The sequence below is a fragment of the Macrosteles quadrilineatus genome, unplaced genomic scaffold (genome assembly GCF_028750875.1).
Source record: "Macrosteles quadrilineatus isolate MER2022 unplaced genomic scaffold, UCM_ALF_1.0 Scaffold_2__2_contigs__length_208266976, whole genome shotgun sequence".
NCBI lineage: Eukaryota > Metazoa > Arthropoda > Insecta > Hemiptera > Cicadellidae > Macrosteles > Macrosteles quadrilineatus.
The window spans coordinates 69,508,897-69,531,233 of NW_026542595.1; the positions used below are offsets into that span (position 1 = coordinate 69,508,897).

At 34.4% G+C, this 22,337-nt stretch overlaps 1 protein-coding gene across 3 annotated transcripts in view; it reads left to right on the forward strand.

Moving 5' to 3' along the window:
- The window catches only part of LOC128985515 (protein ABHD18), a 63,249-nt gene extending 40,987 nt beyond the window's left edge, over positions 1-22,262 (forward strand). The window contains exons 8-11 of one of the 3 annotated variants that reach the window (XM_054405091.1): positions 6,399-6,572; positions 8,977-9,079; positions 9,684-9,933; positions 21,914-22,262. In XM_054405091.1, the coding sequence (XP_054261066.1) occupies positions 6,399-6,572; positions 8,977-9,079; positions 9,684-9,933; positions 21,914-21,971 (585 nt within the window). In that variant the 3' untranslated portion in view covers positions 21,972-22,262. Of the gene's footprint in view, positions 1-6,398; positions 6,573-8,952; positions 9,080-9,683; positions 9,934-21,913 lie in introns of all 3 variants that reach the window. The other 2 variants (XM_054405090.1, XM_054405092.1) reach the window with 2 other exon arrangements.
- The last annotated feature ends 75 nt before the right edge of the window (positions 22,263-22,337 follow it).

Sequence of the window (22,337 nt, forward strand, 5' to 3'; positions counted from 1 at the left end):
TGGGCGGCACTAACAATTTCAGTGAACCATGTACTAAAGAGAGAATTGACCTAACTAAACTATTGGATACCGTCAAAAGAACAAATGTTCTGTTCCCAGGAATTCCTCTGAGATATGACACAACATCACAAAACAAAAGCATTTCTGAGTTTAATAACAATCTCATTAACACTTTTTTTGCACCCCACAATAGATGCCCTGGAATCGTTATCATGGAGAAGACTAGGTTTTATAGAAGGGATCATACTCAGCATGGACTTCACTTTAAATACAATGGGAAGCGTAAACTTAGTAATGCCCTAACCAGTTCCATACTTAGGCACAATAGAGAGCGCAGTTCATGCTCCAAACTGGTGAACTTTGTTCCGTCCTTCACCTGCCCAGGTACATCAGACTCTCCTGGTATTGAGCCAGCCACATTGCAATTTAATGGCAATATACAAGACACAAATGCCTTCCCTTTGCTGCCTTCTTCTTCAACTTCATTAAAGACAGTCAACCCAAATGCTAAACCACCAAATGCTAAAATCTCAGTTCTTCAGAAAGATATGAGACTTGTGTTTGATCAAATACAAAATGACACCTCTGTAGCACTGGCTCATACAATTTCTGCTGATTTTAACAACCCCCGACACATGTCAGCGGGAGTGGCAGTGGCTTTCAGGGAACGATTCGGCAGACCTCAGATCTCTGACTGTGTCACAAAAAATCTAGCTCTCCAGAAGGTGGAAAATGGCCCGTTAGTGTACAGTTTGGTAACTAAAGACTCCTACTGTGGAAAACCAAGAAATCAGGACTATGATGCAGCCTTCAGTGACCTGGAACTAGATTTCAAAAGAAAAGGTTTAAAAAAGTTATTTTGCTCTGCAATGGGTTGCGTTAGGGATATGATTGAGCCTCGTCACTTCATTAAAAACCTAGTAAGATTTCATTTTGCTTCTGGTGCTGAGGTCTGCATAGTTTCTTATGACCAAAAAGCACAAAGAACTCTTTGGAGGGGGCGGTCACATGAAGCGTTTGTCACAGCATTACATAATGAAATCTCAAATCAACTTGAAGAATGTCAAAGACCAACGGAGGAACACAATGCAGCTAACGTCTTGAATGTTGCAGCAGCGAAAACGATGATGCAGCCTGAAGCATCGATGCAGCCCAACAAACCACTAGAAAGTGTATTGTGCAGTGCAAAAAGTCAGTCTGGTGAAGTGAGTGTAGATATGGAGAGTGAAGATGAAGATGAGTCCCCTGTACATATTAATTCCATGGTATTTGAGAGTGAAATTGTAAATAGTAGTCTTAGGAATAATACAGAATGTTTTTTAGAGAAGTAGTTCAGGTTGAGGAGTCCAAGAAAAAATATGAGTTAGGAAAGAATCTTGATGACAGTTTTGTTTTGTTACATTTTAATATCCAGGGCTTCTTAAATAATTATTTAGATTTAGTTTTCTTCCTGGAAAGTCAACAAAGAAAGGTTCAGGTAATTTCTTTAAATGAACATTGGCTAAATTCAACATGTATAAATTTATTAAACAGTTTAGATGATTTTAAAATTGCTGATTTTTATGCTAGAGTTGATCAATCTAGAGGAGGCTCATGTTTAATGATAGATAAAAATTTAAGTTTCAAAATTAGAAATGACTTGAAATTTCTGAATGAACCATATTGTTTTGAAGGGTCATTTATAGAAGTTAAGGAGTGGAATTCGGTCTTTGTATCAATATATAGAATTCCTGGAGATAATTTTGATAAAATATTTTTAGAAAAATTTGAGTTATTACTCGACAAATTGGCATTGGAGGCAAAATCTAAAAATGTTTTTATATCTTCTGACTTAAATATTAATCTGTTATCTGACAAAGCTAGTACCTGTAAAGTTTTTGAAATCTGTGATTGTTTTGGATTTGTACCAAATGTATTTATACCTACAAGAGTAACTAAAAATTCTAGTACTTGTATTGACAATATATTTTCTAACATCGGAGCTAAGAATACTAGTAGCTTAGTTGTAGACATCGGTGCATCAGACCATAAAGTATTGATATTGTCATTTGAGAAAAGGTCTTCTCCAATACTTAGATGTAAAAACAAAGAACTAACTCGTAAATTTACAGAACAAAATTTAAAAACTTTTGAAATGGCTTTAAAGAATGCACATTATGATATTAACACACCAAATGTAAATACAAACTACAACAACTTTCTTAATACATTTCTAAATTTATTTAATGAGGTTTTTCCAAAAACAGTTAATACAAGATCAAATAAAACACAAAAAAGGAAAAATTGGATTACTTTAGGAATCAAAATTTCAGCAGAAAATAAAAGAAAATTGCACCAGGAATCTAAATGGAATAGAAACCCACAATTTTTAACTTACTACAACAATTACAGGAAAACTTTCAAAAAAGTCGTTGCATTAGCTAAATTAAAGGCAAATGATGATTTTATTAAAAGGTCCAAAAATAAAAGTAAAGCATCTTGGTCAGTCGTAAAACAAGAAATTGGATTAAATAGAAAAAACTCGGACACACCGGTTGAGATCCAATTGAATGATGGAAACGACCAATATGGTAGTGCATTGGCAATAGCAAATAAATTTAACAATTTTTTTATAAATGTTTCACAAATTGCTAACCAAATGACAGATAAAGATAAATCCATTCAGCTACTAAACAATAGTCAACATTTAATTAGACTTCAAAATTCTGCTTTACAATTTAAATTTAGGAAAATTTCAGTTCAGGATCTAAGAAAAGTTTTTACCAGTCTTAGCAATACTAAATCTTCAGGTTGGGACGAAATTCCCCTCTTTGTTATTAGTAGAGTTTTTAAAATTATTGAACAACCTCTCTGCACACTAGTGAATCAGTCCCTTGAGGAAGGAATTTTCCCTGAAAAACTTAAATATGCAGAGATAAAACCTCTTTTTAAAAAGGGTGATGTTAACAATCCTTCTGACTACCGACCAGTTGCTCTTTTGCCCTGTTTTTCGAAAGTTTTTGAAAAAATTGTGAAAACTCAACTTACAGATTATTTGGAACAAAATAATTTACTAAATCCATCTCAGTTTGGTTTCCGCTCAAAATCCAGTACTGAAAAGGCTATTACCAGGATGATTAACTGCATTGCGGAGGCCTTGGACGGGTCGCAGCGCACAATAGGTGTGCTGTGTGACCTGTCCAAGGCTTTTGACTGTGTTGATCATGATATATTGCTAGAAAAATTAAGTAGACATGGAATAAAAAATGTGGAATTAAAATGGTTCATTTCATATTTAAAAAGCCGTAAACAAAGAATTATATTACAGAAATGCCAAACCAAATATAAGTCAGAGTGGGGTTACACACCCTACGGAGTTCCTCAAGGTTCCATTCTTGGACCTTGTTTATTTTTAATTTATGTAAATGATTTATGTAATGTTACAAAAATGCATACTTTTTAATATGCAGATGATACTGCTTTAATCTGCACCGAACAAAAAACATTGGATTTTAAGCAAGACTTAATTACTAATGAGTTTCAACTCCTCGGGGACTGGTTCACAGTAAATGGTCTATCTATGAATGTGTCAAAGACACAACTAATTCACTTTTCAGTTGCTAATGAGAATAGAGACATTGTTGTAAATTCAAACCAAACATCAATATATTCTCAAAACTCAGTTAATTACCTTGGAATTGATATAGATTGGCAACTTAATTGGCAAACAAACATTAAGAATCTATCAAAGAGACTCAGATCAGCTATACTTGTTCTTCGGGTAATTCGACATACTACAAATTTAGACACACAATTAGCAGTATACCACGCTTATTTTTCTTCCATTATGAATTACGGTTTAACGGTATGGGGTTCTTCTAGTCATGCCGAACAAATTTTTATCCTCCAAAAAAGAGCAGTTAGAGTCTTAGCGAAAGTGTCTCGAATTACTCACAGTAAAGAGTTTTTCATTCAGTTTAAAATTCTTACTTTGTATTGATTACTTTGTTCTTCTTGTATTGATATAGTTCTTATATCTTTAAACTAGCTTTAATGGTTAAAAGTGATTTTGACACATTCATGGAAGATCAACATGCCCATCCTCACAACACTAGATTTAAAAACAATATAAAACCAGTTCAACACAGACTTAAAGTATTCCATTTATCTCCTCAGTACATGGGCCCAAAAATATATAACAAATTACCTTCTTCAATTAGGGACACTGATTCATTCCCTAAATTCAAAAAGAAGTTAAAAAACTTTCTTTTGGAGAAGGCCTTCTTCTCATTGGAAGAATATATGGAAGCTATGTAGATGTTAAGGCTCAGCAATGAAATTTATTTTAGTAATAATTTTAGTATAATAGAGACTATAAAATATTGTAACAATGACGAATCACCTGTCTGAATATGATGTTATGTGATTATTGGAAAATAAATAAATAAATAAATAAAAATAAATAAAGTTAGTTAAATTGTGACATTACAAATTTACTAGTTACAGAAGGGGGCTGTTTCCTTCTGGTTGGGCTTCTTTATTTTACAAACATTTTCAGTGAAATGAAGTAAGTGGTGCTATTTCCATCAGGCTTCAAAATCAAAAAATGGATTAAAAAATGTGTGTTTTTGGTGAATTTATTAATAAAAAATTAATTTGAATATTGAATAATTTACTATTCAACTTATGATAGTAAATTTACACTTAATTTTTTAAATAATAATGTGTAATTTGTAGCATGGTGAAAAAAGTTATATTAAGAAACTCATAGTGACTGTGTTTGAACAAAAAGTGTAATTTAATCAGGTAGTTTTGTTGTAGATTATTCTCATTTGCACTGATGTTTCTCTAAGGAGTGTCAATAACAATAAAAATACATAAATACGAGGTGTTAGCCCGTCCTACGTACGGGAATTCAGTAGTCAGTTAAAACCGTGTACAATTCAGATCAGGCAGTTTACACATATAAAGACAAAGTTTCTTGCAGTTTTAATGTTATGTATTTCAAAAAACTGAAAAATAGTATATACAAAATTATAAATATAGATCACACCACTCTTTCAAGTGATAAGGATATTTTAGATAACCAAGCTCATATGGTAGTTGACTTCTCAGTGTAAAGAAGGAATCAGGTTGTTGCAAGAAGAGTAAGCAATCAAGAGAGATAGGTACTATGTCCGACACACATCTAATCTTACCTTATCTAACAGGGGCAGACCAAAACCATAAAGCACTTCATCTAAATGTTCTAATTTTTTGCGCACCCCAGTAAGTTGTTTTATTGGTAGACCCTACTGATTCATGCATCCGATGGACGCCTGTAGTCTATTCTTATAGCCTCAGAGGGCTGTTCACCAAAGAGTAGGTGATCGGCTGTTTCCTCTGACCTACCGCAATGCCTACAGACTGATTCGCCATCATAAAAGCCCATCCGTTGTAAATGTTTCCTGAACCGCTCAAGCCATGAATGTTATCAGTTTTACTGTTAGTTTGATTCTTCACCTAACAGTCACTAGCCTCTAGCCTTCGCCTATCTAGCCTCAAAAAGTTTGAGGCAACCCGTTTTAAAGGTGTATGAAAAGTGAGCTTACTAACTAATAGGAGGGGCGTCTCAACCCAATGTTTCCAAGGTCAGTGGCTCATGATGCAATAGAAGTTCACACACACTTACAAGATACACCACAGAAAGGTTGTGGGCCAATTATATTTGAGGCAACATTCACCAGTCTATCCGCAGCATCATTCCCTTCAATGCCTGAGTGTCCCCAGCAAAGTGTAAGGTCATTCCTCCTACCAACTCAGACACAGAGGCAAGACAGTCTCACAAGAGCTTTGATTTAAATTCATATGAGTTAAGTGCTTTTAAAGTAGCTACCAGTATCAGTGTAGATAGATACAAATTGTTTTGTCTCTTTGCTAAGATTTTCTCGAGCACAAACCAGAACAGGGGTTACCTCTGCTTGAAAAACGGTCGGGTTCACTCCCATGGGTTGGCTGATGCCATTACCTTCTTGTTCCCTAAGCACACCTGCACCAGTGTCCTCTTGTATGGCCTTAGAACAATCAGTGTAGCATTCTACATCACCTGCGGGGATAGGCCTCTTTCCAACATATCCACAATAATATAAAAGGTGTGCACCACTTTTAATTAATAATTTTTAGTGTTCTCACTTCAAAATACCACTGGTAGTAAAACTAAAAAATCACATTCAAATATCAAATTCTTTAGCTAAACATTTATTTCATTTGTAGTTTTGCTCATTTCTGTACTAGGTACCTAAAGCCTGTTATTTAGCCATCTAGATTCCAATCGCCAAAAGTGGGAAGGTTGAGTTTGAACAAACACTAATTAACTGGGTTTTTTTTAACTCTTATGTGTACTCTTTTTGAGGATATATACCATTGTTTATTTTTCGTAGGATGCATTTCGAGCAGGTCAACAGTTTGCTAAGACGTTTGAACGAAGCATCGCCAAAGTTGAAGACAAAAATGAAGAAAACAAACAAATCAACGGCGCTAACTTGAGTAAAGAAACCAGAGAAATCTTCATGGACAAACTGCACAGCGAAAAGAGGCCTAGTTCTGTCACAGAAGTCAGTGTAAATTAGTTTAGAGAAAATAGTAAAAACTAATTTTAATCTTTTTATTTTTTATTTGGTAATTGTTTAACAGTTCAAAAAGATGAGATTTTTTTGCTCAATTGGTAAATATTTTTTTACTCAGTAAATTCACTTTTAGTTGAAGTGGTGCTTACAGATACCATGGAAGGAGTGTTGTCATTAATACAAACTACCAAATACAGAAAGCCAAATAAAATCCACATATCACGAGGGTGATTCAATAAGTCCTTAGAAAAAGACATAAACACCGCTCATAGTATTGCAAATGGTTTGTTTATAGCCAACTTCACTATTTAATAAACAGCTGACAATGTTTCTGTCAAATTCATCAGCTGGTTCTGGTTGATTTTGTAAACAAACCTCTGTGCATTTTGACAAATGAGAAAAGTTAGTTCTGAGCAGCTATAAAAATATTGCAACTGGGTAAATGGGTTAAAATATGGCCATACATCGGCGCAAGATGAACCCCGTTCAGGACAACCAGTGGAAGTGACTACCCCTGAAATGATAAACAAAATCCACAATATCGTTTTGAATAACAGACGAATTAAAGTAAATTCACGATATGATTTTGAATGACAGGTGAATTAAAGACTGTGAAATAGTTGAGGCCACAAGTGTATTGCAAAGTACAGTGTTCTCCAATTTACATGAAAAGCTGGGTGTGAAAAAAGTCTCAGCAAGATGGTTACCGCGCTTGCAAGGAGAATAAGTGTAACTGTGTGGTCGATTCTAAAGCTGTTCTGGTGTTTAACCGTTGTAATCCTGATGAGTTTCTTCGCCGCTACATAACTGTAGATGAATCATGGATTCACTACTACACTCCGGAGACAAAGGAATTGTCCAAGCAGTGGGTTTTTTTTTCTCAAGCGTATGAGCACTGAAGAAGACGAATACAGTGAGATCTGCTGGCAAGGTGATGGCAACTGTTTTTGGGATGTTTGTGGAATAATTTATATTGGCTACGTGGCAAAGGGAAAAATAATAACTGGAGAGTAGGATTTCTCATTATTAAGCCTGTTGAGCGATGAAATTAAGGCAAAACGTCTGGAAAAGAAAAATTACTCCTCCATCAAGACAAAGCAAGAGCAAACCTTTGCGGTTTCGATGGCAAATCATGGAGTTGAAGTTTGAATTATTGCCTCATCCACCATGTTCACCAGATTTAGCCTCGACCTTGAGTGACTAACTGTCCAATCTAAAATATTGGCTTGGTGGGCAACGTTTCATGTCAGATGATAAGGTCATTACTGAAACAGAAGAGGATTTCAAAGACTTTTCAAGTTCGTACTATTCGGATGGCATGAGGAGGTTGGAGAAACGTTAGATAAATTTGTAGAGCTAAAAGGAGATTATGTTGAAAAATAAATCAAATTCATCCCAGAAAGTTGTGTTATTCTATCTTTTTCTAAGGACATATTGAACCACCCTCGTACTTTCAAAATATATATTCTCAGTGTTTAGAAAGTAAATGTTGTAAGTGTCTTAGGGTAAAGTTGATGCTATCTAAAACATTGAAGATTGTCGGCTAGAGGGGACACTGATTGGGAAAAAGTGGGAATAACTACTAATTCTACCTAGCATTAGACACAAACAACTGTGTAATCTATATGTCTGTTATGAAAAGATCAGATGTGGTTTTGTTAATGAGTGTCAAAAATGTATTTACTGTGTTTAATAAATATTAGCTAGGATTGATATTTTCAATAATTTAAAATAGTATTATTTTATGGCACTTTTCCAAAACAGATTAAACCTTGGAGGAAATCCTTGCTTGTCCCCACTTGATGGTATATCCTCATTGTTCCTATTTATTAAGTTGTACCTATAGGAGTAACTGTGCAGGAGGCTCATTTTACATTTCAAAAAATATGTTGTAAAGGGATAGTCAAGATAGCAAACTTTGTGAAAAAAAAAACTAAAAAAATAAGCTTAGTCAAATCCATGAGCATCATTTCATAGTAATACCATTGACTATTGGATACAGAAGGTAATACTTTGTAAAATCACTATTTCATATTCTACCATAAGCTAACTGGAGCTCAAGATTTTTACCGTTTAGTATACTCAAAGATAATGAATGACATCTCTTGGTTAGGTACTTTATCATTCTAAAATAAATGTTTTCTTTTAGTTACTTTTACTGGAATATAACATAATTGTTAGTACTTTTACATAAGAAGTATTTAATTGTCTTGGCTTTTAAAAACCAAGTGAGTAAAAAATAAATTGTTTTTTCCTTAAATAAAATCAAAAATTTGAGACACAAAAATAATGTAGTTTTTTTTTGGGGGGGATAATGTAAAATTTTGGGGGGAATAAATAATGTTTTTCAGTAGATTGGTTGCGCTAGGTGAATATTGGAGGTTTGTTCAAGTTGAGCATGCCGAACCTGAGTCGCCTTCGACTCACAAACTCTGACGATCGGACAGCCATGATGTTGAGTCTCAAGGAAAGTAACACCTCGGCACGAACTTCAGGTACCTCAGTCATCTTTGTAGTTAAAGCGTTCAAATCCCACCAATCACCAATGGTTTTGTTTTTTCGGGTTCAATTCATCTAATCTTTTCAGCACGCATCTTACATTTATCATTTCAAGTAGAATCTACCATCGGTAACTTTAAGAGAAAATGAAAAAATCACTATGGTGTTTGCGTAATTATCTATATACAGTGGAGTCCCAAATAAAAATTATTTTTTTTATTTAACTTTTAACACAGTTAGCTGTACCTCGCCAAAGTATTCTGTAGCGGCCGGGCGAGATAGACTTTTTTGTAGAGTGTTTTAGTAAATATTTCACCATTTTTGTTATTACAATTTTTAATTTTCGTCCCGGGTTCCAATCCCGCCAAATCACAAATGGATTTTATTAAGTGATAATGCTGCAGCCACTAGGTCTAGCCTTAAGTAATGTGAAAAACAATCCCGGGCTCGTGCCTAGCGTCCTAAGACAAAAAATTTAAAACAAAATTAAAAAAAAACTAATTTTTTTTTTTAATTTCAAAAAATAAAATAATCTTTAAATTTTTTTGTAAACATATAAAACTAATTTTACTCAGAAATTAATCATTTGTGTTTGATCAGATGAGAAGATCAACTGGAAAGAGCACGAGGCACTTCACTTCATGAGAGGCATCATGGACGAGTGTACACATCTCCGCAACTTCAGCATACCAGTGGACACGAGTCTGATAGTGTCTGTGTGTGCGCGAGACGACGGCTACGTGCCTCGCGAGGGGGTCACTGACCTGACAGATATCTGGCCGGGGGCGGAGGTACGCTACATAAACGCAGGACACATCACTGCGTTCGTACTGCACCAGAAAGTGTTCCGGTGAGCTTCACAACAGCAAACGTTATTTGAAGAATTTTGTCTCTCCCTCTTTGCAATTATACTCCGTTCACAAAATGTATGTGGTTTTAGGAGAAGAAATCTATCCTCTCCACTTGAGCCTTCCTTTAAAACCATAGCCTAACAGCTGAGGTTTCCCAAAACGTCATCAACTGCAACATATATATTAAGAGTCCTTGTAGGCTAGCGGCCATCTTGGATACTTCCAAACAGCTGCTGAAGAGTTTTTTGTCGGCCAAAAATATTTTTCAAACACCAGAGTGATTATAATTTAAATATCTAGTATACTGTGAGATAAGAAATTTTCTTTTTAGTTTTGAATGCTAACGACCATCTTGGATTTGCCCACTATTAGAGAAATGTTAATTTCGCTAATTTCAAACAGCCGCTGAAGAGTTTTTTATCTCAAAATATTTTTTTCAAACACCAGAGTCATTGTAAATTAAATATCTAGTAAGCTGTGGGATTAGAAATTGTCTGTGTAGTTTTTTAATTGTTTTGCAAGTTAGAACGTCTAGGCTCCAAGGACTCTTAAGAAAAAAAAGTAGTGGGGGAACTTCCCCTCAAACCACCTAAATTTTTTTCAATTCAACATATTTGACGATTCCAATACAAATTCAATGAATATGTTGTTCTATTTAAATAAGCCGTTTAAAATTGTTTTTCAATTGGAGGATGTTTGTATTATGTTTGCTTTTTAGAGTTGACTTTGTTTTTAGCGAATTTCCCATATAGGGAATAAGCTATTACCGTAGGTCTCATGGTAAGACCTAGACCCGGGACCGATTTACTTTTTCGTTTTGAGGTCCCCAGAGGCCAAAAACACCATCCGTTCAAAGTCATATATCACTATACAGGGTGTCCCGGAACTCTCTACCAATATTTTAGGGCATTGTTCCTGGGTAGTTAACATACCTAAATATCATATTTAAATTGTCCGGAAGTCTGAGATAAAACATGAATGTACTCATATGTGAATTGTAGCTAAATTACTTTTAATATTTAATAATTACTGTATTTTCAAAAAGAATATTTAAATTTAATGAAATATAAATTAGTGAAGAAGAAAAACTATATTCAAAAATACCATTCTAAAATTAAATAGTGTCTAGGTAGGAAATATTTCTTTTGTACTGTCCGGTGTCCAGGTGTGAAGTAATTGTTGGAAGGAAAGCTAAAGAAAAGGAAGAAAATGTGCTTGTGGTGGAAGATATAGAGAGAGATGGATGTGGGAGCCAAGTCTCCAGTGATTTAAATATCCAAAATTGAAAATTAACATTCAGAATACATATAAATATTGAATATAAAGAGACATAAAGAAAGAAGAAAATCACTATTCAACAAAATTGGTAATATCAACCTCAATTAACACTTAAAAAAAACTCATCATCAATTTCCAACCACCACATTGTGAATTGACTAAATTCAAGTGACTTTCAAATTAAGAACTTATAGCCTAATTTTTTTTATTCTCATTATTAGCCTATCTCATATTATTTAGCCTATATTAGTACTGTATAAATTAAGTTAATCAGCCTATCAGAATTCCATACCCGGCACGAACCAACCCCTAGATTAAGATAATTTTCTCTCCAAATTGTTAACTAGCCTAGCCCATCAAAAAAAAAACCTAAACCAAAATATAATTTCACTATCTTAGCCCAATGAGATTATTGTAATAGCTATAGAACCTAAATATATTTTATTGTAACTTTATTGTAATTTTATTATCTAATTTAAGTAAATTCATATTTTGAAATTCATTAATAAAGAGGAGTAGGTTGCAAAATGGCGTCCCAACGAGTGGGCTATTGAAAATTCTGATCTAGGCCTAACCTACGATTAACCTACACAATTTAAGATAGGCCCTAGTAACCAAATTAACACACAACTAACAAACCTTCAAATACACAAATAAAAAGTATATGCAACAACACAGGGAATAATCATTTATTTAATCAATATGAGTGACGATGACAAAAGGTACAATTTACGACCAAAGCCGAAGTTATCGTGGAAGGCAGCCGAAAATAATTTGCGTTACAATACCGACAGTGAATCAGACCCAGACGATAATTGTGGCGAATTAGCAAATGCTAATAAGCAAGATAATTTTGTGAACACCGTAAACAACATACAATCAAACGACATGAACACACAGCACAACGAAGGACACGATCTACAAGAACACATTCATACACAAAGCGTCACTACTAGAACTAGAACAGACAACACAGCAGACGCACAAGACAACGCCGCCATGACATCCGCATCGAATTCACACCAGCCAATGGGAACACAGGGAATGGTGGAACGAGAACTGGACACAGCAGAAGGACTTGACATAGAGGAGAAGAAGAACGGCGGAGATGAATCGTCACAACAACAGACAGACAAATCAGCTGATGTGAGTGACGTCACTATGAAAGCCACCACACTGACATCGAATGAACATACGACTGGAGTCACAGACATCGCATTCACTGCCTCTAACAGCTGCGAGTGAAATAAATATGAATGATTCTATTCTTCAATTAATGCGAATGGTTCAACAGAATAATGCATTAATAGTTTCACAACACGACACATTAAAATTAGAAATACAATCTGAAATGTCAGAAATAAAATTACAAAATGATAATTTAAAATCAGAAATTCAGCGTGAAATTAAGCAGTGCCAGATTTCCCTTGAAGAAAAAATCACCTCTGTTAAAACTAACCAAGAAAACATGCGTAAGGAAATGGATCAGATACAAATAACTCAGATTCAACATTCCAAAGAGATCCTTACAATGAAAGAAACGTTTAAAGCAGAAATATATGAATGTGATACCAAAATACGTGAAAATTTAATCCAAGACTTAGAAGAACAAAAATCCGAAATGAAGTCCATGATAATCCAAAATAATTCTCAAACTCTTGAAAAAGTGAATTTGGAAATACAAAAACAAAAATATGATATTCATTCACAGATAAACCAATTCAGATTGGAACATGAACAACTTATAACAGCAAAATCAAAACAAAATGCCCATGAAATACAAAATTCACTGATCGTTATTAAAAATCAAGGTCAAGAAATTTCAGCTATCCAACAGAATCTACAAAAACAAAGTGAGGAGATTATTAAAATAAAACAAAATATCACTAAACATGGACAAGTAACATCGTCCCCTCAACATATCTATGTTACATGTAACCGAAACTCCGGAATCGTGTCAGATATGACATTACCAAAATTCAATGGTAGAGGACATAACCCTAAAGAGTTCATTGCCAAATTATATAAATATTACAAGAAAAGTCTCCTTAAAAAGAATCCAAACGATGACGATGTTGAATTTTTAACTGACCTTATTGAAAATAGCCTAGAAAATCACGCTGCACGTTGGTTTAACCTAGTGAAACGTGACGTAAGTAATTGGGAATGTTTCCAAAACATGTTCGAAAGCAAATACTGGAATAAAGACACACAACGAGGAATCAGACAAAGACTGGAATCTGAAAAATATCGTAACAATGGTAATCTTTCACGATCTGAATATTTTGTCGAACGTGTCCTCACACTACAATCATTGACACCACCCCTTGATGAAGAAGAAATAGTGGATTGCCTGTGCGAACATTTCGAAGAACTAATCCAGAATGCACGACGAGTACAAAATATAACTACTATCCAAGGGTTTGAAGCCTTACTTTTACGGGAAGACATCAAAGATCAACAGAAGAAAAATCAACATAAACCATACATCTCAAACTTACATCAAAATCCGCAAAACAAATTCAACGAGCAATCACGAAGAAATGAAGATTATAATGATCCACATAAGAAAGAATGGAGGGGATCAGATTCAAATCGAAACCGTTACGATAATAGAGCCTATGTTCCAAAGAACCAATACTACCGGACAGCACCTCAACCAAATGATCACCCTTATAATAGATATAACGACCGTAGGACAAATAATTATCAACCACCAGCGAATAACCAGACAAGTTCCAAACCCAATTACCACGTTAATCAAAATGACGGAAGGCGATATCCTACCCATGAACAAAAACAAATATGCCACATGACTATCGAACGAAGTCCAAATCAACCAAATATTTCCCCAACAACTCCTAACGAATATAAGGAGCCTTTAAACTGTTAGGCACTGTCGATAATAGTTGCCTACAATCAACATCAGAATCTAAATTAAATGAACAAAGATCTTCAGTGCCAAATATTAACAAAATCGGATTAAGTAGGCAAATTAATAATTATAAACCAAATGACCAAGACGCTCAAACTATATGTAATATCTATTGTGACCGAGAATTCCTACTTACAGAAGAACCAAGTCTTAATGAACAATGCTCATTAAAACAAATTCCAATTCATTATCCAGAAATCAAAATTAAAATTAATAATATTTCTGTAAATGCTCTTATTGATACAGGTTCAAACGTAACGTGTATGTCTGAAAATTGGTACTCTGAGAACCAAATAAACATTGGCCGTCATGAACAATTACCAGTTGTCGGTACAAGTATTAAAACCGCTGTAAATGATAAATCAAAGAAAATATCAAAAATAATAATGTTGCCAATCACCATAGATGATCAAATCACGAACATTCAAATGTTGATTGTACCCAATTTAGTAAGACCTATTATATTCGGAATGGACGTGTTAAGCTCATGGAAAACTGTTATGGATTTCAATCAAGAACAAATAATAATAAATATAAATGATTCAAAGAAAATATTAAAGTTTGACAAAGTTAGTACCCAAGGAGTATTATGTCATATAATCAATGAAAACATCAATAAAATTAATAACCAGAAAATGAGTGATAATACATTTGAATACGAAAATATAAATAGAAGCAACATAAACAGTGATCTTACACCGCAAATGATTAGCAAAGCTATATGTGACAACAACTTAATCAACAATGAAGAGAAACAACAATTAGCTGATTTATTAATCAAATACAAAAGTACCTTTTCTGACATTCCTGGTATATGTAACAAATATGAACATGTTTTAAAGGTTGATAATCCCAAAAATTTCAAACATCATTGTTATCCAGTCCCAACCATACACCAAAATGCTGTTATGAAAGAAATAGAACGCATGGAAACTCTTGGAATCATCGAAAGAAGCAATAGTACATTCATAAACCCAATAATACCTGTAATAAAGAAGAGTGGAGAAATACGCTTATGCCTTGACGCTAGAAAAGCGAATGAGATTATCACACCGGATTACGAATGTAATCGAAGTATCAATGAAATTTAGCAAAATGTCGCAACACTAAATTTATAAGCAGTATTGATCTAACGGCATCTTACTGGCGAGTCCCGCTATCTTTTGAATCACAACAATTTACCGCCTTTCAATTCAGAGGTAAAACATATCAATATAGGGTCACACCTTTTGGGATATCCACGTCGCAAGCCGCCCTAGTTCGAGCACTCGACCAAGTATTTGATGACAGCGTTGAAGACTTCACAATGATCTATGTAGATGACATTTGTATAATATCTCCTGATTTCAAAACTCACTTAAAACATTTAGAGTACATTTTCAAGAAACTACATGAAGCAAATATGACGATAAACTTTGGAAAATCACAATTCTGTTTGAATTCAGTACCATTTTTGGGCTATACTCTGACAGAAAACGGGTTGGAAATGGATCAAACTAAGATAAAACCAATATTAGATTTCCCCAGTCCCAAAAACCGAACACAACTAAAATCTTTCTTAGGATGTATTAATTACTACAACAAATTCTTGGATAAATTTTCAGCCAATGTACAGCCACTTTTACGTTTAACATCAAAAAAGAATAAATTCATTTGGACACTCGAAGACGAACAAACTTTTACTAAGATCAAACAACTGTTCTTAAGTGCAAATGTTTTACATCACCCAGACATTTCAAAAACGTTCTATTTACAAACAGACGCATCTGATTTATCCATAGGTGGACACTTATTTCAGTATTTGGAAAATGGAGACAAAGCAGCGATAGTATTTATGTCCAGGGCCTTGCAGCCAGCCGAGCAGAGATATACTACTACGGAAAAAGAACTACTAGCAATAGTATATTGTTTACAGAAAACCCGATACATCATCTTGGGAGCAAAACTTAAAATTTTGACTGATAACCATGCCATTACTTTCTTGCAAACCTGTAAATTGTTGAACAATCGGTTAACTCGCTGGGCTCTAGCCATACAAGAATACAACTTTGAAATTGAACATTGTAAAGGATCAGATAATCTCACAGCAGATGCTCTAAGCCGCATCACCCATTCAGAACAACCAGAGTCAACAACTCCTGAGTTAACCATTAATTACATTCGTCGTGTTCCTGATCCTCAACTGAGAGACGCTCTTCAGAATTTACCCAAATTACAATCAGAAGATTGCCGACCCCAAACCATATATCAAATACTCTCTAATCCAGAAGATACACCTGAATTCCATCGAATCTCAACGAAATACAAACTTCATAAAGGGATTCTATATCAGAAATACAAAGATAATTGGTTAATTAGTGTTCCAAATTGTGTCATTGACAGATTAATATGGGAATGTCATTATTATTATCTGCATTGCGGACCAAAGAAATGTTTTCTTCTACTGCAAGAATATTTCATTTTCAAAAATATGCATCGACGTATTAGAGTTAACCTAGCCACCTGTGACTCATGTCAAAGATGTAAAGTTTCTCCTCATACTCTATATGGTTCTGCTCAAGGGATTAGTTGCACTGGCAAAAATGAACAAGTGGCAATCGACATAATCGGACCACTACCGACTAGTATTGGTAAAGTAAAATACATATTGATCGTTCTAGACATTTATACTAAGTTTGTCAAGTTATATAATATGAGACGTGCTACTACTCAGACTATTTTGAATAAATTGTTTAACATTCATTTTCCCACATATGGCATACCAAAGCGATTACAATCTGACAACGGTACTCAATTTAAAAGCAAGGCATATATTAAGAAACTAGAAGAAAATGACATTACTCCAATCTTCAGTCCAGTATATTATCCCCGATACAATATGGCAGAACGACCCATTAAAGAAGTCAAGAGGTGTTTACGCACATATTGTGCTCATCAACAACGAAGGTGGGCTACTTATATTCCAGACATTAATGAGTGCCTTAATGAAATATATCATGAGACAACTGGTTTCTCCCCAAATGAATTACAATTTGGGCAAAGAAACATCCGCTTTTGGGAAAAATACATTAAGAATCCTTTCATCAATGAAGTACCACTCCCACGCAAACTATATTTAACTTCAAAGAGAATCATAGAAAAGCGTCATATAAGAGCCAGAAGAAACCATAACAAATCACATCCAACTTATTTTCATCCAGGCGATTTAGTACTCATAAGAAATCATCCTCTTTCAAATTTAGCACAAGGCGAGACTGCCAAACTATTTGAAGTGTATGAAGGACCATTCAAGATTAGCAGAGTGTTAGGATCATCGACATACTTCATTAGTAGTTTAGAAAACCCAGAAGAATTCGGTCCATACCACATTTCTTCAATCAAGAAGTATTTTCCCCCCATGAACAACGAAAATGTTTAATTCCCTTTCCTGTTCTCTGAAAATCAAGTGCATAAACAATCTTTTAGTGAAAATGACCGTATTGTTTAAAAGACAATTATAGTGCTCAAGATAAACTTTTATAAAAGATGAGAGGACTGTGTGTTCAGTGGTGATAGACTGATAGACAATAAGAAATGGTTAATTCCCACACACTCACACATCACAAATATATAGACACAAAACCACTTTATGTTTTCCACTGTTTCTGTTCTTTACCACTGTTTGTTTGTAATAATAATATTATTAATCATGTTTTGTTGTGTTAACGTCCCATGTTATGTTTTATCAGGTTATATTTATGTTTTCAATGTTTGTTTTTATTCTAGATAAAAAAAAGGTTCTGTTTATGTAAATTAGTTAAGTTGTCATACATTCCTTCATTATCTTATCGAAATAATGTTCTGTTGATTCATCACCATACCATCATTTCTGAGGGGATATTGAGATAAAACATGAATGTACTCATATGTGAATTGTAGCTAAATTACTTTTAATATTTATTAATTACTGTATTTTCAAAAAGAATATTTAAATTTAATGAAATATAAATTAGTGAAGAAGAAAAACTATATTCAAAAATACCATTCTAAAATTAAATAGTGTCTAGGTAGGAAATATTTCTTTTGTACTGTCCGGTGTCCAGGTGTGAAGTAATTGTTGGAAGGAAAGCTAAAGAAAAGGAAGAAAATGTGCTTGTGGTGGAAGATATAGAGAGAGATGGATGTGGGAGCCAAGTCTCCAGTGATTTAAATATCCAAAATTGAAAATTAACATTCAGAATACATATAAATATTGAATATAAAGAGACATAAAGAAAGAAGAAAATCACTATTCAACAAAATTGGTAATATCAACCTCAATTAACACTTAAAAAAAACTCATCATCAATTTCCAACCACCACATTGTGAATTGACTAAATTCAAGTGACTTTCAAATTAAGAACTTATAGCCTAATTTTTTTTATTCTCATTATTAGCCTATCTCATATTATTTAGCCTATATTAGTACTGTATAAATTAAGTTAATCAGCCTATCAGAATTCCATACCCGGCACGAACCAACCCCTAGATTAAGATAATTTTCTAGCCTTTTTTTCATTCAAATTGTTAACTAGCCTAGCCCATAAAAAAAAAACCTAAACCAAAATATAATTTCACTATCTTAGCCCAATGAGATTATTGTAATAGCTATAGAACCTAAATATATTTTATTGTAACTTTATTGTAATTTTATTATCTAATTTAAGTAAATTCATATTTTGAAATTCATTAATAAAGAGGAGTAGGTTGCAAGTCCTTAGTTACTCACACAGCCGCCATTTTGTTTTTTTAAGTTGTACATTTTTTCTAAAGAATGGTCTAACATACGAAATCGAAACTTTGCACAAACATTTATGGCAACTAGACAAAGCTACAAACAAATTATGACGATTTTTAAAATTCATAAAACAAAATGGCGGCCATTTTAAATTTTGTTTCTTAAATAACTCGAAAACCGTTGATTTTACAAACATTTTACAAGAATAACTTTTTAAGGCAATTTTATTACAAATCGAATGACACCTTAATTTTGACGATTGGACAAGTATTAACTGAGAGATGGTAGTTTTAGTGATACGTAACCGCTGGAGGTTAGTCGCAGCGCATGCTGAAAGCGGTCACGTATCACTAAAACTACCATATCTCAGTTAATACTCGTCCAATCTTAAAAACTAAGGTGTCAATCTATTTGTAATAAAATTGCCTTAAAAAAGTTATTCTTGTAAAATTTTTGTAAAATCAACGGTTTTCGAGTTATTTAAGAAACAAAATTTAAAATGACCGCCATTTTGTTTTATGAATTTTACAAATATTCATAACTTTTTGGTAGCTTTGTCTAGTTGTCATAAATATTTGTGCAAAGTTTCAATTTCGTATGTTTAACCATTCTTTAGAAAAAATATAATAACTAAAAAAAACAAAATGGCGGCTGTGTGAGTAACTAAGGACTTCCGGACAATTTAAATATGATATTTAGGTATGTTAACTACCCAGGAACAATGCCCTAAAATATTGGTAGAGAGTTCCGGGACACCCTGTATATAAAATTCTCGTGTCACAGTGTTTGTCTGCAAACTCCTCCGGAACGACTTCACCGATCGTTATGAAATTTGGTGTGTAAATTCTGTAGGTATGCGAATCGGACGTAAACTATTTCCCGTTTCGAAATTCTTAAAAGGGCTCCGCCCCAGTGGCTCTGGAGTTTCCCATGTTAACCTTATGAGAAATGGAATTAATGAATCTTAACAGCTGTTTCAATTAAACAAGTTGGTTCTGTTCTATGATGTTCAATAGCATTAAAGTTACAAGGATTACCAACAGGGTGCAGCACTATTATTTCTTTTACATTTATGACAACAGCTAATTTGCAACCAAAAGGTGAGTGAGCGTAGCGAACGAACTTCAACCTGGAGGCGAGTTAGCGTAGCGAACGAGCTAACTTGAAGGCAAGTGAGCGCAGCGAACGAGCTCCAACCTAAAGGTGAGTGAGCGTAGCGAACGAACTTCAACCTGGAGGCGAGTTAGCGTAGCGAACGAGCTAACCTGAAGGCAAGTGAGCGCAGCGAACGAGCTCCAACCTAAAGGTGAGTGAGCGTAGCGAACGAGCTCCAACCCAAAGGTGAGTGAGCGTAGCAAACGAACTTCAACCAGGACGTGATTGAGCGATGCGAACGAGATCATCTTGAAAATTAAACGTAACGGTACTTAAATTATAAATAGTCAAAGGCAAGACAACGTCTGCCGGGTCGGTCTGTCTTAGGGGAAACCTATATAACTTAGGCGATACGAAGTTCGCCGGGTCAGCTAGTATATATATATATATTTATATATGTGTCCGTTTGCGCGATAACTCGAATAAATAAACTGTTCTAGTTTGCTTGTTTATGGATATATTTTAATCAAATTTGGCAATTTGGTTTATTTCATACTAAGCTATCAATATTTCAATTGAAAAAACACACCTCAACATCTTCCCCGTAGCAGCAAACCTAACTACTTACTAAAATTAATAAATTTATAGGGAATATTTTAGTAGAAATCAAGCCGGGTAAATGGAAATTCGCTTAGTATGCAGGTTTGCTGCGACGGGGGTATTTGAGTGATATGGCATTTTCAAGGGATTGAACTAAATGTTGTTTTCATCCACTCTGTAAAGAAAGTATCTAATTTCTATTGCAGCTTATATCACAACAATTAATTGTTTCCCAAGCTCTAATTTAAAGAAAGGGGACAACGATCAGCTGATTTTCTCTTGCTCTAAATAGATTTTCCCTTGCTCTCGATCAGTTCTATACTAGATCTTTACGCGTTCTAGTGTTTCTTTACCATTTATTTTTATGATTTAAATCTTCTGTTTTTGCTGTTTAACAATCTAAATGTACACAAAAATAGACATCAAGCTAGTTTTGTGTGTTTCAGCTATAAGTCCATGTTAACAATTTCTCTTAACACGTTCGCGGCAGCATGGGAGCGATCGCTCCCATACGGAACCCTAATGCCATCCTGGAGGGTGCGATCGCTCCCAAGCTGCAATGCAGTACGAAATGATTTATTTTTAAGCCAGGATTAGAGCTAGAAACTTGAAACCTCGCACAGCACTGCTCAATAGTATACTGTATTTTGTTGTGGTGTAGGTTGGTAGTAAATTTCCCCGTAAAATCCCCGTCTGGCAATCTCAAAATTCTACTTTTGTCCCGTCTTTTTCCCTCCATTTGGCAATACTATTCCAATGGGACCGGCTACGTTACAAGCAGTGCTGCTATCTGTTGGTGTTTAGCGAACTACGTCGACTCTCGTTGTAAAGCAGGACATCCTCGCACGTTATTTGCTATTTGTCAGACCGAAATTGGAAAGCCAATCACACGCGGCAATCGGGTTTGTTCGATGCTGAGGGCTGCGCCGCACCTGGCATACGCCCGCCATTTGACGTGCCGCCGCGAACGTGTTAATAAGTTTAACATTAATGAGTTTGATGACAAAAGCTTCAGGGATAACATAAACCATCTGCTAGAGGAGAAACAAATAGTTTTTTTCTTACTGTGGTCTGTTATTTTGTATGTGTTAGTTATTGCATTGTGGTGAAGAGTATCACTCATAACTAGTATTAAAAGTGATTTTCCATTACTCTCGTCCTCGGCTCCGCCTCCTACGTTAAATTTGTTGTTCCTGTATTTGACTTTTGCCTCATTCATAAAACTTGAGTGTGCACCAGAAAAGGCCTAGGAATTAAGTATTCTTGAATTGATTGTTGTTATTTATTTTGATAGTTTTTGTATGTGTGTTTCAGGTCTGCAATTATAGATGCTTTCAATAGAGCCAGAAGCAAATATATGTTTTACTCATAAAATGTTTACAAGTTGTACATGTAACGGGTGTAACAAGTGTGATAAATATTGTATTTATACTAACATAGTACAAGTCGGTGTTGCCTGTGTGCCAAATTGATTTATTATTTGAATATTCCATTAACACTTGACATAGCGACTATACAACTGACTGATTTCATAATTATCTCAAAGCTGAATCATATCCTGTACAATATGTAGCTTAAACCATAAATAAACATACATCATCAATAAATATTGTATATTTTGGATGTTTATATTATATTCCTATTAAAGTATATTGAAGATTTTACCAATAAACTAGACTTTTTATTTACCCTTGATTCTGATGTAAGTTATATTCAACCGTTATTTTTGTTATTGTTA